Here is a 19,350-nt window from a genome sequence, read left to right as displayed (position 1 = left end):
TCAAGTTGTTCATCGTCATCATCGTCACCTTCATCATCTTCATTATATTTATGCTCCTCCTCTTCATCATCATCACATTTATCCTCCTCCTCTTCATCATCAACTTCTTCCTCAACTTCATCTCCTTCTTCATCATCATCACTTTTATCCTCCTCCTCTTCATCATCATCACCTTCATTATATTTCTCCTCTTCATCATTAACTTCTTCATCATCTCCATCCTCCTCCTCTTCATCATCATCTTTATCGTATTCGTTGTCCTCATCATCCATCATCTCCATCTCCTTTATCATCCTCATCACCACATTTCTCCTCCTCTTCATCATTTACTTCTTCATCATCTTCATCATAAAACTATCCTCATCTTCATCTCCCTCTTTATCATCATCATCATCATCATCTGTGTGTGTGTGTGTGTGTGTGTGTGTGTGTGTGTGTGTGTGTGTGTGTGTGTGTGTGTGTGTGTGTGTGTGTGTGTGTGTGTGTGTGTGTGTGTGTGTGTGTGTGTGTGTGTGTGTGTGTGTGTGTGTGTGTGTGTGTGTGTGGTGAAAAAGCAAAACTGAAGCTGGACGAGCACGAGAGAGCGAGTCTGTGGAGAGATGGGAGGAGGAGGAGGGAGTCAGGAGGAGAGTGATTGACATGTGATGGCTGATTAAGGAGACGTGAGGAGCAGGTCTGACAAGAAGTCTTGCTAGCAGGAGGAGAGGAAGAACCAGGAGGTCCAGAGGGAGACACTGAGATGAGGGAGGAGGTCAAGAGGAGGAGGGCAAAAGAAGGTGGTGCAGCCCCCCCTGCTGTTTCTCCTTGAGCGATCCATCACACACACACACACACACACATGCACACGCAGACACACACACACATGCACACGCACACACACACACATGCAAAGGGACCACAGCAATTAAACTTGCGCAGCGTGTCGTCCAGATTGAGGCGCGAAGACTTCGGGTCACATGATCGCTCTTCATGAAGGAGATAGTGAAGGTAACAAAGAGAGATCTGAAGTGATGGAGGTTGGGTGACACAACCTGCTGCTGCTCTGTGAATCTTCACCTCCTCCTGCATCTCCACCTCCTCCTCCGTCAGAGCAGCAGCTCCTCCTGCTGCGACGGCTTCTTTAATTAGCTCCTAACAAGAACCGTCAGGAAGCTGCGTGCTGATTGGTCGTCTCTGTAATCGTCTCAATTAAGTCATTAGGAGGTTTCTGTTGCACTTCCTGTCGCCTCAGAGCCCAGATGAAGGTCTGGGTGTCAGACAAGTTCTTGACAAACTAGTTCTGGGTCCAGCTCGACCCGCTGGTGATGACGAGTCGCTTTCATTTGGTTGTTGTTGACTTTGTAGGTTTTGAAGATTTTATTCCAAAAACTCTTCACGAACGACATTTATTCTGCAGCATATGTTGATCTTGTCCCAGGAGCCGAGGTCACCAGCAGGTTGATTATGTTGGTAGTGAGATAGTGGTGAAGTGAACAAACATGATAGAAAGTGTTACAATGAAGTTTGTTCTTAACTGGAATGTCAAGTGAAGGACAATTGTCATCAGTGCTAGCATAGCTAGTGGCTAACTGTGCTAGCTTAGCCAGTGGCTATCAGTGCTAGCTTAGCTAGTGGCTAACTGTGCTAGCTTAGCCAGTGGCTATCAGTGCTAGCTTAGCTAGTGGCTAACTGTGCTAGCTTAGCAACCGGCTAACAGGGCTAGCTTAGTTAGTGGCCAACCGTGCTAGCTTAGCCAGTGGCTATCAGTGCTAGCTTAGCTAGTGGCTAACTGTGCTAGCTTAGCCAGTGGCTATCAGAGCTAGCTTAGCTAGTGGCTAATAGTGCTACATTTGACACTTTATGACGAACATTGAATGCCATTAAATACTTTTACGTCCCACACGAGTCGTTCATGTTACGGGGTGCTCCAGATGAACCCTGTGTTTGTGGGTCATGTGAGTGGGACATGATTTTCGATGAGTTTGGATGAAACAAAAGTTGACCTGGATATGTTAACATTCAGTCAACAACACAAACAAGTCTTTGTCATGTTTCATTGTGTTGTTGTTGTTGTTTATCGTTGTGTGGGTGTCCAGGTGTGATGCAGCCAGCAGTGCCACACACACATCTGGAGCTCGTCACACCCAGATGTGCTCGTGTGAGGTCACAGCAGAGAGAGAGGTTTTTGTCCGACCGTGTTTGTGTGTCCAGCTGTGACTGTCAGGGTGTGTTTGTGCAGATGCTGACAGATGTCATCTAGACGTGTGTGTGTGTGTGTGTGGCGGGACAAACACAATGAAACAATTAAATGATGATACATGAACACACACACCAGAGGTGACGTGTGTGTCGCACACGCTTGGCTGAGTGAGCATGTGATAGTGTTTCTACAGCTGTTGTGCGTCCAAAAATGAGCTTGTTGTCGTACATGTGCGCTGCGGTCGAACAAATCTATTGTTTATTGTTGAGGGTCGACATCATCCTAATCTCCATCTTCATCTTCATTATCTTCTTCATCATCTTGACCATCTTCATCATCATCATTATCTTCATTATCATCATCCTCATCTTCAGCATCTACTTGACAATCTTCATAATCTTCAGCATCTTCACCACCTTTATCAACATCTTCATTATAATTTACAGCATCTTTATCATCATCTTCATCATCTTTATTAACATCTTCAGCATCATCTTCATCTTCATCATCGTCTTCATCTTCGTCTTTATCTTTATCTTTATCTTCCTCATCATCATCATCTTCATTATCTTCCTCATCAACTTCATCTTCGTCTTCATCTTTATATTGCTTTTGTTTCAAAAAATAATTTATTTTAATTATAAAAATACCTTAATGACCAGAAGAAAAAAGATACCTTTTTTCTTCTGGTCGTTTGTTCTGTGCATTTCTTGTCCAACAAAATAAAATACAAATAAAAAAATGATTTGAAATATGATTATATTTTAAGTCTATTTCCCCTTCTTTTTTTTCTTCAATCATATCCTATTTCAATCTATTACACGTCTATTACAATGTCGTGACATACTGTAGTTACACTTTCTCATATCTGGACATTTACATTATTATTATTTATTCATTTATTCAACCTTCCCATCTCAAGTCCGTCTCATCCTCTCTTGGACGCGAGTGTTCATCCATCCTGGTGTAGAAGGAGTCGTCAGGTGTGGACGAGTCTCGGCTCGAGTGAGTCACACTGAAGACAGACGAGCCAGGAGAGAGAGAGTGAAGAAGACGGAGGAGACCAGGAGAGAGAGAGTGAAGAAGACGGAGGAGACCAGGAGAGAGAGAGTTAAGAAGACGGAGGAGACCAGGAGAGAGAGAGTTAAGAAGACGGAGGAGACCAGGAGAGAGAGAGAGAGTGAAGAAGACGAGGAGACCAGGAGAGAGAGAGAGAGTGAAGAAGACGAGGAGACCAGGAGAGAGAGAGAGAGTGAAGAAGATGAGGAGACCAGGAGAGAGAGAGAGAGAGTGAAGAAGACGAGGAGACCAGGAGAGAGAGAGTGAAGAAGACGGAGGAGACCAGGAGAGAGAGAGTGAAGAAGACGAGGAGACCAGGAGAGAGAGAGTGAAGAAGACGAGGAGACCAGGAGAGAGAGAGAGTGAAGAAGACGAGGAGACCAGGAGAGAGAGAGTGAAGAAGACCGAGGAGACCAGGAGAGAGAGAGTGAAGAAGACGAGGAGACCAGGAGAGAGAGAGAGAGTGAAGACGAGGAGACCAGGAGAGAGAGAGAGAGTGAAGAAGACGAGGAGACCAGGAGAGAGAGAGAGAGTGAAGAAGACGAGGAGACCAGGAGAGAGAGAGAGAGAGAGTGAAGAAGACGAGGAGACCAGGAGAGAGAGAGTGAAGAAGACGAGGAGACCAGGGAACGATGCCCGGGAACCACCGGCGTCTCTTTGTTCAGTGTGTGTTTGAGCATTAATATTGAATCAGCTGCTCTGGCGGGGGGTCTTTGAACCGCACTTTCCCGCTCAAACCACCGGGGACGCTCCAGTGACGTCGACTGCACACGGGTCTCGGTGTCGCACGGAATGAACGACACAACCTGGGTTGTGCGTTTGCTCTTGACTGTGAGCGGCTGTGCGACCAGGTGATGATGGTTCACGAAACCCGCTCTTGAGAGCGTTGATGTGGTGAGGCTGCGAACGCTGGACGGTTGCCCCGGGAGACGAATCAAGTGAAGATTAATTGGACATAATCTGATTAAACAGGAGCTGCTCAGTGTTCAGCAGCTGATGGATGCGACAGGTGATTGACAGCTGATCGTCCCGGGACGACAATGTTCGAGTCACGGCGTCTCTGAGAGACTCGGTTGTTTTCTCTCTTAAGACCCTTCACACGGGAGCGTGAACCTGTGTGTGTGTGTGTGCGTCGCACACTTGTTGTGCTGTGATGCTTCCCTCATAGTTGTGTGTCTGTTTTTGTGCACGTGTGTGTGTGTGTGTGTGTGTGTGTGTGTGTGTGTGGGTGTTAGTGGGTGGTGTCTCTAGCTGGGTCAGCAGCGAGGACACACAGATTTGACCAAGGTCAGGCTGACTGTGTGTGTGTGTGTGTGTGTGTGTAATAATGTGTGTCACTTCTGGTCACATGACTTCCTTGGTCATCTCGTGCTTCCTTCTATTCTCCTTGTGATGTCACTGTATTGACAAATATATTCACTTCTTTACTCCAGTTCAGTGTGTGTGCGAGTGAAAGTGTGTGTTAGTGTGAGTGTGTGTGTGTGTGTGTGTGTGTGTGTGTGTGTGTGTGTGTGTGTGTGTGTGTGTGTGTGTGTGTGTGTGTGTGTGTGTGTGTGTGTGTGTGTGTGTGTGTGTGTGTGAATGTGTGTGTGCGCATTCTTCGACTAATGTGTTTTTGGTGGAGTTTTGACAATTAATCTCGTCTCTCAGGCCTTTCCCTGTCAATTTCTGAGTTTGTGTGTGCGCGTGTGTGTTTGTGTGTGTGTGTGTGCGCATGTGTGTGTCTGTGCTTGTGTATCAGTGTGGATGTTGTGATGGAATGGAGAGATTTGCTTTTTAGTGGAGTTTGGGAGATGCAGTCGGGATAAGTCTGTTCGCTCCCACTGACTCCTCGTGGGAATGTAGATTAAAGACACACAAACACAGACACACACACACACACAGACACACACACCCGCACACAGACACGCAGCAGTGTGTGTTAACAGCAGGATGGGATTAGATCGACGGAGCTAAACACACACATGTATCCGAGTTACTTTCATTGATGATTGGTAAAAACATCTCACACACACAGACCGACACACAAACGCACACTCCTGAACTCACCTGAGAAGCTGACTGATGAAGACATCGGGGTGACCCTCGTCCGTAACCTTGACAACTGGATCAGAGCCCTGGTTGCCGTGGTGATTAGACCTGAACACACATTAACCTGTGCGTGTGTGTTGTTGCTGCCGCACCTCGTCATGTTCAGAGATTCTTGTCCTGGACGAGCGAGAGTATCTGGTGGTCTTGTTCACGAGTGAGGGTGAGATGGAGATGTATCTGTATGGTCTGTCGTGGTGATAAAAGAGCTGAGCCAGGAGACAAAACTCTGCGTACTATTACTTTCACATCCAGTGACTCCAGCATTTTTATTCCTGTTGGTTTGTGACGTCCTTCAGTCTCTCAAGGTCACGTGGAAAAGTGTGTCAAAATTCTTGGGGGGTCTAATGTAATTGGAGAGTCAAAATGGTGGTTAAGAGAATCAGAAGAGAACCTTAATCAGATGTTAATATGGAAATTAATAAATAAACACAAGTTTGCAGGTGTTGACGATGTTGTGTCTCCAGGAGAGAGAGTCCATTTGAGTGTGTGTTCGTTTGTATGTGTGTGAGTATTTTTTGCATATATTTGTGTGAGAGAGAATGGATGTGTTTGTGTGTGAATGGATGTGTTTGTGTGTGTTCGTTTTGTCTTTGTGTAAGAATCTGTTGCTCAAGTTTGTTGTTCTGTTTGTGTGTTTTTGTGCACAACTGTGTGTGCATGTTTGGTTTGTGTGCGTCTGTTGGCGAGTGTGTTTTTGGAAGTAAATGAATGTATATGCATGTTGGTGAGTAAGAATATCTGTTTGAGTGTGCATTCATTAGTGTGTGTGTTCATGTTTGTTTGTGTACATGTGCATGTGTGTGTTGTTTAAGTGTGTTTTTATGCATTTCTGTTCGAGCGCATGTTTGTTTTGTGTGTCTACGAGTAAGAGAGGGCATAGGATTTTGTTTGTGTGTGTGTGTAAGTGTTTTACTAAGTGAATGAGTGTGTGTGTTTTTGTTAATGTGTGTGTGTGTGTTTTGATGGTTTACACACTGATTAAGCAAAGTCCCTCCAGGCCACTTTCAGGCTTTCAATTAAGATTCTAAACACAAATATCGTGTGCGTTGGTTGCACTCATCCCTGCTAACGAGCTAAAGGAGAGGTGTGTGTGTGTGTGTGTGCGTGTGTGTGTGTGTGTGTGTGTGTGTGTGTGTGTTCCGTGGACACGTGTGTGTTCAGCGGAGACTGAATCCCTGGTCCTGCAGCTGGAGTCCAGAGCGACCGTCGAAGGCTGGAGCGATGATGTTCGCACCTGCTGCTGGAATGTTAATGACGACTCCTTAAGTGAAGTGATGGAGTCTAGTCGCTCTGATGGTGACTTTAGTTTGCAATGTCACGCCTGACAGTCCAGTGAAGACTCTGACTATGACCCTGTCTAGCTGGGACATAGCAGGAAAGTCAAATTCAAATACAGTCTGTTTTCAGTCTTGAATTCAGATGAACATTAACACAATAGATACTTACGTACATTACAAACGTGTCACGATACAGTATCTACAATATACAGTGATACTGAAGTAACAAGTATATATGTGTAGTATTGTCCAGTACTTGACTCTGGTGTTGTGATACTGTAGTAACAAGTATATATGTGTAGTATTGTCCAGTACTTGACTCTGGAGTTGTGATAGTGTAGTAACAAGTATATATGTGTAGTATTGTCCAGTACTTGACTCTGGTGTTGTGATAGTGTAGTAACAAGTATATATGTGTAGTATTGTCCAGTACTTGACTCTGGTGTTGTGATAGTGTAGTAACAAGTATATATTCGTATTAGTGTCAAGTACTTGACTCTGGTGTTGTGATAGTGTAGTAACAAGTATATATTCGTATTAGTGTCAAGTACTTGACTCTGGTGTTGTGATAGTGTAGTAACAAGTATATATGTGTAGTATTGTCCAGTACTTGACTCAGGTGTTGTGATAGTGTAGTAACAAGTATATATGTGTAGTATTGTCCAGTACTTGACTCTGGTGTTGTGATAGTGTAGTAACAAGTATATATGTGTAGTATTGTCCAGTACTTGACTCTGGTGTTGTGATAGTGTAGTAACAAGTATATATGTGTAGTATTGTCCAGTACTTGACTCTGGTGTTGTGATAGTGTAGTAACAAGTATATATGTGTAGTATTGTCCAGTACTTGACTCTGGTGTTGTGATAGTGTAGTAACAAGTATATATGTGTAGTATTGTCCAGTACTTGACTCTGGTGTTGTGATAGTGTAGTAACAAGTATATATGTGTAGTATTGTCCAGTACTTGACTCTGGTGTTGTAGTATTTACAGACCACATGACTCTTAACTGCTTTCACTTGTTTTTAAACCGAAGTATGTCTTTCGAATCGCCTGTATCCTCTCATCCTCAGTCATCGCCGGGATTTCGTAGGCCTTCATTGTTACTTTAGCTAGCGGCTAGAACTTTCAATGCAACACAATAATAAACAAACACCGTAGATATTTGCACGTTAAATGTTAATAGGAAACAGAACAAAATCTGAATATTTTTCCTCCTTATTTAAATGTGAACCATAAAATAACTATGATGAGAAATTATATAAATAAATGCATTTATTTATTTTAATCGCCACAGTGTCATTGAATATACATATATTATGATGAAATAACGAGTCAGCACTTTTCTATTCCACTGACATGACAAACGCATCCAGACACGAGTAAAAGTGTTCGATCCGTGTTAGGATCTCGTTCTTGAAACATCTGTATTCTGGTGTGTCTCGTAACATGGAGGGTTTTTTGTGTTGTTGTCAGTCGAGGGGACCCGAGGGCGCCGGGTCAGCCCTGGTCTTCCACCTTGAGAGGATTGTTCGAGACAGAGTGATGAGACGCACACTCGCACACAAAGACTCACAACATTGATACAAAACACCGAGGCTGAACTGGAACTTGAGGAGAGAGAGTGTGTGGGTGTTTGGTCCTCATGGGATGTTACCACTGCAGCATTCCTGTGTGTGTGTGTGTGTGTGTGTGTGTGTGTGTGTGTGTGTGGTGGGGGGCACTCCTGGGACCCCTCCAGCACTGCAGCAGGTTGTGTATTCTCTCCAGCCCCCACACTAGCAATGGGTCAAGCTCGCACCTCCCACATCAAGTACCCCCCCAACCTCTGGTTACCATGGTAACACACCTTGAGCGAGACCCCCAGAGAGGATCGCACTCCTCCTCTCCTCCTCCTCTCCTCCTCCTCCTCCTCCGTCCACTGCTCTCTTCTTCCCTCACGTCTGCCTCTTTGTGTCTCTGTTTGTGTCTCCGGTCGTCATGCTGCAGTCTCTTCTTCGACTTTTACACACTGTCGGGACGGAGGGGTGGGTAATGGGGGTTCAACCCCCCCCGGGACCCCCAGTCAGCCAATACAGAGAAGCCATCAAGGGGAGGGGCGGCGAGGTTAGTGGGTGCAGCCCCCCCCCCCAACCCCTGGGGAGCGTCAGCGCAGGGTTAATGGAGTGTGTGTCTGCGCGGCGTGTGCGTTAATTGCCGGATCCAATCAGAGCCCCCCATGTCCGGGGTCTGCGTGTGTTTGTGAGGAGGGACCTCGTTATCACGGTCGCCGTGGCAACAATCAGACACAAGGTCTCGTTCGTATCCGGGTGTTCCTTTGTCGAGGGTCCGGACGTCGCAGGATCACAGAAAAGTTTGTGTTATAAAAATATTTTGGCGCCACAACGTGAACTTTACACTTGTGGGTCTATGAGCAACTTTTGAGCTTTTATTTTGAAAAAACGTTCAATATTCAAGCCTCGTAGATTCAAACTTATTTGCTTCTGAGACACAAAACTTTTGATCGGTTTCAGAAGTTAAGTTGTGTGTGTCGTTTACAATCCTGGTCCTGAAGTTGTGTGTGTTTTGCTAACCAGAGATGAGCATCACACAACAGGCATGTGTGAGTGTGTGTCTCTGTGTGTGTGAAAGTGTATACGAGTGTAATTACGTAAAGTGTTTAAAAGTGGGATTATATGTATGTGTCATTGTGTGTGTTTGTATGTGTGTGTGAATGTGCACTTGTATACAGTATGTGGGTTTGTGTGGCGGTATATGTCTGTGTACATATTATTAGTGTGTGTATGTGTTTATATATACAGTATTTATTTATATATGTGTGTGTGTGTGCATGTTTTTATATATGCAGTATATTTATCTATATATATATACATATATGTGTGTGTGTGTGTGTTTAAACACACAGTATATATCTCTATAGATGTGTGTGTGTGTGCATGTTTAAACACAAAGTATATATGTCTATAGATGTGTGTGTGTGTGTGTGTGTGTGTGTGTAGGTGTGTGTTTCTACACCCTGGTGGATCAAATACACTCTGTGAGACAAAGCGTAACAACAGGATTCTCTAACTCTGTCATCTCACAACGACACACACACACACACACGCACATGAACACACAGTGGGCCTCAGAGGGACACAGACACACACACACACACACACACACAGACACACACACACTGATCAAAACCCATGTATTTTTCCAGAGAAGCGACTCTTTCATGGGACACACTCGGCGTCCGAGGCTCTGGACGGACCAATTATCTGCTGCACCTTCAGAGTTTCTGTCGCTCCTTCTTCTGACCTTTTGTTCGCGACGTTTCTTCTCGTTCTTCGCTCGCCTCGGACGCTCTTTAATTGTCGCACAATCGCTCGACAACCACGAGAAGATGTTTGTGCGAGCGCCAGTCGCGTCAGCGTCGCACAAATGTTATGAAACGACAACGCGTTTAGACACCTGAAGATGTTTCCTCGGCGAAGACGCAACTTTGTCGGAGAGAACACACACGCACACACACACGCACACACACACGCGCACACACACATGCACACACACACACACTCTCTCTCCTCCCGGCACCACGTGAGTTCCTCATGCTGGGTCAATCTCCCCGAAAATGATAATGGACTTCTATCCGGCTCAGTCGGACGCAGGCACACTGGCGCCCCCACAACCTCGCAGCCTTTGAGCTCTGTGTGAGTCTGTGTGTGTCCGTGTGTGTATCTGTGTGTGTCTGCGCGTGGCTGTGGGGGGGCTCGGGGAACGGATCCGGGGGAGCGGGACCATCTCATCCATATTAGGACCTCGGGCGCTCTCAGACACCATTCAGGCAGGATTAGTGAACCCCGGGCTCCGTCCAGAGACACAATCCGTGTGAGTCTGTTGTGTAGCCGTCAGTTCAGGTGTCACGGTTGTGTGATTGAAGACGTTATTAACACACAAACCACCCGCAGCTCAACTTCAGATGATGTGTGTGTGTGTGAGTGTGCGTGTGGGTATGTGTGTGCGTTGCGTTCGACGCACAACTGACATAGTAGAAAAAGCCAGTACGACTTTGTCTTCACATTTGCAGAAGAGAGTTGTGTGTGTGTGTGTCGACAGATTATGATCCGATGTGTTCATGTGTTTTCAATGAAGTGTCCCAGTTCACCAGGGCGGGGGGCAACATGAACTGATGGTTCACAGAATCTTCGTCAAACCTCGCTCTCCTGGTCTGACTTTCATCTTCACACTTACCTGTGTGTGTGTGTGTGTCTCTGTACCAGCCCACGTGTGTGTAGCTAATCCTGTGTGCGTTTGTGTGTTTGTGTTACAGAGGAGGGCATCAACCACGAGTGCAAACTGTGTAACCAGATGTTCGACTCGCCTGCAAAACTGCTCTGTCACTTGATAGAACACAGCTTCGAAGGGATGGGAGGAACCTTCAAGTGTCCCGTCTGCTTCACAGGTACGACACACACATGCACAACACACACACACATGCACAACACACGCGCACAGACTCGCCCCACAGACTCGCTCAGACACAAATACACGTACACAAAAAACACACAAAAAGGCACAAACAAAGACTCACAGCACACACAAATGCATTTACCATACGCACACACAATCACGAACACACACATCGATACAAATACAGAATACAAACAGCGACACACTCACATGCGTACACACACAGGAATGCGTACACATACTGACACAGACACACATACACATGAACCCACAGACTCACACACAGGGAAACAAACGGACAAAAAAAGACGCATCAATACACAAACGGACACAGAAACGTACACACACAGACAGATACAAACACGCATAGAGACACAAACACACACTCATTCAAATACACGCATAAACTAAAGACATACAGACACAAACTTACACATACGTAGATATATACAAATGGACACACATGTATAGACACGCACATAAACAGTAAGTAATTTAAGTAATTTTTATTTATATAGCGCTTTACTAGACCAGGGTCACAAAGCGCTTAAACAATCAAAACAATATTCAATAAAGTAAATACTTTAAAGGTCAAGATAAAACTGAGAACACAACAGGAGTTCCAGAAAATCAAGGAAAAGCCTGAACAAATAAAAGTGTCTTAAGATGTTTCTTAAAGGAGTCAGTAGATCATCAAGAGCAAAGAGAGAGAAGATCGTTCCAAAGCTTAGGAACAACAGTCTGGAAGGATTTCTCTCCTCTGGTCCTGAAGCGTGTTCAGGAACCATCAGTAGATTCTGATCCACAGACCTCAGAGCCCGAGCTGGGGTGTAAGTCTGGATCAGATCACTGATGGAAGGTCTGACCATGAATAGATCTAGAAAGTAAGAACCAGAATTTTAAAGTTGATCCTGAAAGAAACTGGCAGCCAGTGAAGAGTTTTAAGGATCGGAGAAATGTGAGTTCTTCTACTAGAGCGGGTTAGAATTCTGGCTGCAGAGTTTTGTATGAACTGCAGGCGAGACAGATGCTTCTTGTTAAGACATGAAAACGGTAGCAAACAGATAGACACAAACTATCGCACACAAACGGACGCACAAAGATACTCACGCACACAAACAGACACACACAGATAGACATTAACTCACGCACAAAGATAGACACAAACACATAGATGAACACAGATAGACTCACACACACAAACAGACACACACAGATAGACACACGCACACATCAAGACACACACACACACACACACACAAACAAACACACACAAACTCACTCGCACACAAACAGACACATACAGATAGACACACGCACACATCAAGATGCACACAGATAGACACGCAAACAAACAGACACACACACACAAACAGACACACACACAAACAGACACACAAACACACACACACACAAACAGACACACACACACAAACAGACACACACACACACACACACCCTGTCATGTTGGACTCACAAAGCTCTGAATCTAATCAAACTCGTGACGAGGATGAAACTGAAGTCATTAAAGGGTTAAGTTAAGAGTTTGACGAGCGTCACAACATTTGTACTTTTTAATTTCCTCTAAAAGAGTCGCACACGTCCTCTCTGGACTGTTAACAAGTGCGCGCACACACACACACACACACACACACACACACACACACACACACACACACACACACACACACACACCAGGAAGAGATGTGGGACACGAAGACGGAAGAAAACAGGAAGAGTTTTTCTCTGCAGACTTTGTGGTATTTATCAATAAATTATCTCTTCTTTCTTACTTCCACTCCAGTGTCCCCCCCCTCGCTTTCCCCCTTCACTCCCCCCTCACTCTCCCCCCTTTTGTTTCAGTAAACTTGGGGTTTCACACAGTGTGTGTTTGTGTGTTGAATTATTAAGCCTCCCCACAGGAGTGTTGCCCATCTTACTAATTCATGAGTCGCGGAGGAATAGAGTTAAAGTTTAAAGCTCTTGTACCTGAGGGGGAGACCAGAACTCGGGGCTGCAGGGGGGAGACATCAAGGGAGGAAACTTTCTGAGGGTTAAAGAAGGTGAAACTCTGACGACTCGGGTCTGAGCGAGACCACCTTTTATTTTGAAGGGCCTCGTCCTGTCGTTTATATCTGCTGCTGATGTTTCTTCACGACGTGTTCCGACGTCTGGATGAAACGTCAGATACTGTCGCGAGAACAACGCAGTACAGCGTTTGTTTGGTGTCGCAATTAACCTCCGGCCGCTAGATGGCAGCATGCATTACGTCCTCGATGAAATCCTGCGAGATCCCGGCGGTGACTGTGGACGAGAGGATACAGTGACTCCAGCAGCTTTTAAAGCTGATGTTTTGACAAATCAGACAATACTCGACAATACTACACTTATATACTTGTTTCTACAGTATCACAACGCCAGAGTCAAGTAATCGACAATACTACACATTTATACTAGTTACTTCACTATCATAACACCAGAATCAAGTACTCGACAATAATATACATATATACTTGTTACTACACTATCACAACACCAGAATCAAGTACTCGACAATACTACACATATATACTTGTTACTACACTATCACAACGCCAGAGTCAAGTACTGGACAATACTACACATATATACTTTTTACTACACTATCACAACACCAGAGTCAAGTACACAACAATACTACACAAATATACTTGTTACTACACTAACACAACATCAGAGTCAAGTACACAACAATGCTACAAATATATACTTGTTACTACACTATCACAACACCAGAGTCAAGTACTGGACAATACTACACATGTATACTTGTTACTACACTATCACAACACCAGAGTCAAGTACTGGACAATACTACACATATATACTTGTTACTACACTATCACAACACCAGAGTCAAGTACTGGACAATACTACACATATATACTTGTTACTACACTATCACAACACCAGAGTCAAGTACTGGACAATACTACACATATATACTTGTTACTACACTATCACAACACCAGAGTCAAGTACTGGACAATACTACACATATATACTTGTTACTACAGTATCACAACACCAGAGTCAAGTACACAACAATACTACACAAATATACTTGTTACTACACTAACACAACATCAGAGTCAAGTACACAACAATGCTACAAATATATACTTGTTACTACACTATCACAACACCAGAGTCAAGTACTGGACAATACTACACATATATACTTGTTACTACACTATCACAACACCAGAGTCAAGTAGTGGACAATACTACACATGTATACTTGTTACTACACTATCACAACACCAGAGTCAAGTACTGGACAATACTACACATATATACTTGTTACTACACTATCACAACACCAGAGTCAAGTACTGGACAATACTACACATATATACTTGTTACTACACTATCACAACACCAGAGTCAAGTACTGGACAATACTACACATATATACTTGTTACTACACTATCACAACACCAGAGTCAAGTACTGGACAATACTACACATATATACTTGTCACTACACTATCACAACACCAGAGTCAAGTACACAACAATACTACACAAATATACTTGTTACTACACTAACACAACATCAGAGTCAAGTACACAACAATGCTACAAATATATACTTGTTACTACACTATCACAACGCCAGAGTCAAGTACTGGACAATACTACACATATATACTTGTTACTACACTATCACAACACCAGAGTCAAGTACTGGACAATACTACACATATATACTTGTTACTACACTATCACAACACCAGAGTCAAGTACTGGACAATACTACACATATATACTTGTTACTACACTATCACAACACCAGAGTCAAGTAGTGGACAATACTACACATATATACTTGTTACTAAACTATCACAACACCAGAGTCAAGTACACGTGTCTGATCTTCTTCTACTTCCTCCTCAGTGTTCGTTCAGGCCAACAAACTCCAGCAACACATCTTCGCCGTCCACGGCCAGGAAGACAAGATCTACGACTGTTCTCAGTGTCCACAGAAGTTCTTCTTCCAGACGGAGCTGCAGGTGTGTAACGTCTTCACTCTGTTGTGTGTAACGTCTTCACTCTGTTGTGTGTAATGTCTTCACTCTGTTGTGTGTAACGTCTTCACTCCGTTGTGTGTAACGTCTTCACTCTGTTGTGTGTAACGTCTTCACTCTGTTGTGTGTAACGTTTTCACTCTGTTGTGTGTCTGTGGTTATCTGACGAGTCGTCACCTTTAATCCAAACACAAACTTCCTCATCATGTGTTTGCGTGACAACATCTGTGAATGATCACCATCTACATTAATATTAAACATGTGTGTGCGTGTGTGCGTGTGTGTGTGTGTGTGTGTGCGTGTGTGTGTACATGTGTGTGCACTTGTGTGTTTAAGAAGGATAATGGTTGACCTGCTATTGCTCTTATGTCCCCTGGGTGGCGCTTTTAAGTGGAGTGGACTAGTTGTTAATATCATATGACCATGAGTGTGTGTGAGTGTGTGTGTCTATGTGTGTTTGTGTGTGTGTATGTTTCTATATACGCGTGTGTGTGTGTGTGTGTGTGTTTGTAACTGTGTATGTTTGTGAGTTTGTCTGCGTGTGTTCACAATTATGTGTGTGTGTATGTATTGATTTTTTGTGTATGTTTCTAAGGCTGTTTTTGTGTGAGTGGTTTTGTGTATGTTTGTAAGTTGTATGTGTTTATAAGTTTGTGTGTCTTTATTAGTTTGTGTCTGTAAGAGTATTAAAACCACAAACAAACTTATAAACACACTGTGTTTGAAAATTTGTGTGTGTTTATAAGTTTGTGTGTGTCTGTAAGAGTGTGTTTATAAGTTTGTGTTTGTTTATAAGTTTGTGTGTGTCTGTAAGAGTGTGTTTATAAGTTTGTGTTTGTTTATAAGTTTGTGTGTGTCTGTAAGAGTGTGTTTATAAGTTTGTGTTTGTTTATAATTTTGTGTGTGTCTGTAAGAGTGTGTTTATAAGTTAGTGTGTGTTTGAAAGTTTATGTGTGTTTATAAGTTTGTGTGTGTGTAAGAGTGTGTTTATAAGTTTGTTTGTGGTTGTAATACTGTCTTTGAAAGATTGTGTGTGTTTGTAAAAGTGTCTTTATAAGTTTGTGTGTGTATTTGTAAGTGTGTGATCGTGACACACTCTCACAGTGTATATCAATCGAACCTCCTACTTCTGTCCCTCGTCTTTGACGTCTCCCTCCTCTCACCCCTAATCTCCACCCTCACCCTCCTCACCCTCCTCTCACCCCTCATCTCCCTCCTCACCCTCCTCTCACCCCTCATCTCCCTCCTCACCCTCCTCTCACCCCTCATCTCCACCCTCACCCTCCTCACCCTCCTCTCACCCCTCCTCTCACCCCTCCTCTCACCCCTCATCTCCAGCCTCACCCTCCTCACCCTCCTCTCACCCCTCATCTCCCTCCTCACCCTCCTCACCCTCCTCTCACCCCTCCTCTCACCCCTCCTCTCACCCCTCATCTCCAGCCTCACCCTCCTCACCCTCCTCTCACCCCTCATCTCCCTCCTCACCCTCCTCACCCTCCTCTCACCCCTCCTCTCACCCCTCCTCTCACCCCTCATCTCCAGCCTCACCCTCCTCACCCTCCTCTCACCCCTCCTCACCCTCCTCACCCTCCTCTCACCCCTCCTCTCACCCCTCCTCTCACCCCTCATCTCCAGCCTCACCCTCCTCACCCTCCTCTTACCCCTCATCTCCACCCTCACCCTCCTCACCCTCCTCTCACCCCTCCTCTCACCCCTCATCTCCAGCCTCACCCTCCTCACCCTCCTCTCACCCCTCATCTCCACCCTCACCCTCCTCACCCTCCTCTCACCCCTCCTCTCACCCCTCCTCTCACCCCTCCTCTCACCCCTCCTCTCACCCCTCATCTCCACCCTCACCCTCCTCACCCTCCTCTCACCCCTCCTCTCACCCCTCCTCTCACCCCTCATCTCCAGCCTCACCCTCCTCACCCTCCTCTCACCCCTCATCTCCCTCCTCACCCTCCTCACCCTCCTCTCACCCCTCATCTCACCCCTCCTCTCACCCCTCATCTCCAGCCTCACCCTCCTCTCACCCCTCATCTCCCTCCTCACCCTCCTCACCCTCCTCTCACCCCTCATCTCACCCCTCCTCTCACCCCTCATCTCCAGCCTCACCCTCCTCTCACCCCTCATCTCCCTCCTCACCCTCCTCACCCTCCTCTCACCCCTCCTCTCACCCCTCATCTCCAGCCTCACCCTCCTCACCCTCCTCTCACCCCTCCTCACCCTCCTCACCCTCCTCTCACCCCTCCTCTCACCCCTCATCTCCAGCCTCACCCTCCTCATACCCCTCATCTCCACCCTCACCCTCCTCACCCTCCTCTCACCCCTCCTCTCACCCCTCCTCTCACCCCTCATCTCCAGCCTCACCCTCCTCACCCTCCTCTCACCCCTCATCTCCACCCTCACCCTCCTCACCCTCCTCTCACCCCTCCCCTCACCCCTCCTCTCACCCCTCCTCTCACCCCTCCTCTCACCCCTCCTCTCACCCCTCATCTCCAGCCTCACCCTCCTCACCCTCCTCTCACCCCTCCTCTCACCCCTCATCTCCACCCTCACCCTCCTCACCCTCCTCTCACCCCTCCTCTCACCCCTCCTCTCACCCCTCATCTCCAGCCTCACCCTCCTCTCCCTCCTCCTCACCCTCATCTCCACCCTCACCCTCATCTCCCTCCTCACCCCTCCTCACCCTCCTCACCCTCATCTCCCTCCTCACCCTCATCTCCCTCCTCACCCCTCCTCACCCTCCTCACCCTCATCTCCCTCCTCACCCCTCATCTCCCTCCTCACCCTCCTCCCCCGCCTCCCCCCGAGTCCCCTTGTCCGTCCCAGAAGAACCAGCCCCTATGCATATTTTACCTTCCCTCTCTTCCTCTCCTCGTTCCTCCCTCGTGCCACATAAATAGTGCAGACGTAAGCTGGTAAATAAGAAATGTGTGTGTGTGTTTGTGTGTGTGTGTGTGCGTGTGCGTGTGTGTGTGTTTAAATAAGAAATATGTGTGTGTGCATGTCGGTGTGTAAATAAGAAATGTTGTGGGTCTGATCATCGCGGTTCTGATGGATCTTTTATAGTCGCACTGATAAATATGAACTTAAGCGAAGACACTCGTTGTGTGTTTTGTCGTCACACACGCCACAGTTGTGTAGAAGAAAAACAAGATTAAGAAACATGTTCATCTGGAGGTCGACGTCTCATTAAAATAGCGAAACAATTTGATTAAGTATGTTTGTAGTGTTGTGTAGATCATTATTGACAGTTGTGCGTTTGTGTTTTATTAACTAACGATTGTTTTGTTGTGAAAGGTTGTGTAGAAGAAAACTTTATCAGTCGCTTCAATGAACTTCTTCACTCAACTCACACTTCAGAGCTTAATACACAACTTATGACGTCTCACTGGTGACACTTCGTTCATGTTATAAGAGTCAAACGCTGATCAACACACACGTTACACCTCTACACACTTTAGATATCTACACACTTTAAACCTCTACACACTTTACTCTATGAAACACTTCATACTTCGAAACTGTTACTTCCACCACTTTACACTACAACACAATTAACACTTTGACACACTTCACAATTATACACACTGTTCACTATGGAACAATTTACACTACAACACACTTTAAACTTTTACACACATTACACACGACACTATGAAACAATTAAAACTACAAAACACTTTCCGTTTTAACACACTTAACACTATGGAACAATTTTACACTACGACACACTTAATACTTTGACAAACTTTACACTACAAAACACTTCAACACACTTTACCAGTGATGTGTTGGTGAAGCTTCATGAAACAGTGTCATGTGGTTCAGAGGTCAGTAGGTGGAGCCATCACTCTAAAAATGAAGTTTCATTAGAACAGTTGTTGAAAACAGAGGAAAATAGTGCAGAGACGCCATCTAGTGGAAGATACTGACACTGCTTCATGAAGCTTCACCAACACATCACGACACAACACAAGTAACACTCAGTTCAACACACTTGAACACTTTAATGAATCATTCATGTTCATTTGTTGATCTTGAAGATGAGCCAGAGGAAGAGAAAGGTGGCCCATCTGCTCGTGCACTGACACACACGTGTACACACACACACACACACACACACACACACACACACACACACACACACACACACACACTGAGTTACTAGTTCACCATGTTGGAATATTGTCAACTCTCAGCTATAAATAACGGTAGA

At 45.3% G+C, this 19,350-nt stretch overlaps 1 protein-coding gene across 1 annotated transcript in view; it reads left to right on the top strand.

Moving 5' to 3' along the window:
- Positions 1–19,350, top strand: part of znf423 (zinc finger protein 423) — a 90,163-nt gene that overhangs the window by 64,177 nt on the left and 6,636 nt on the right. Inside the window, exons 19-20 of the mRNA XM_087797811.1 lie at positions 10,920–11,051; positions 14,998–15,113. Coding sequence (XP_087653937.1) covers positions 10,920–11,051; positions 14,998–15,113 — 248 coding nt within the window. The remainder of the gene's footprint in view (positions 1–10,919; positions 11,052–14,997; positions 15,114–19,350) is intronic.

This window comes from Callionymus lyra, chromosome 8 (genome assembly GCF_982586985.1).
Source record: "Callionymus lyra chromosome 8, fCalLyr1.hap1.1, whole genome shotgun sequence".
NCBI lineage: Eukaryota > Metazoa > Chordata > Actinopteri > Syngnathiformes > Callionymidae > Callionymus > Callionymus lyra.
The sequence above is the reverse complement of the archived record's forward strand: the minus strand, read 5'-3'. Positions and strand labels throughout refer to the sequence as shown.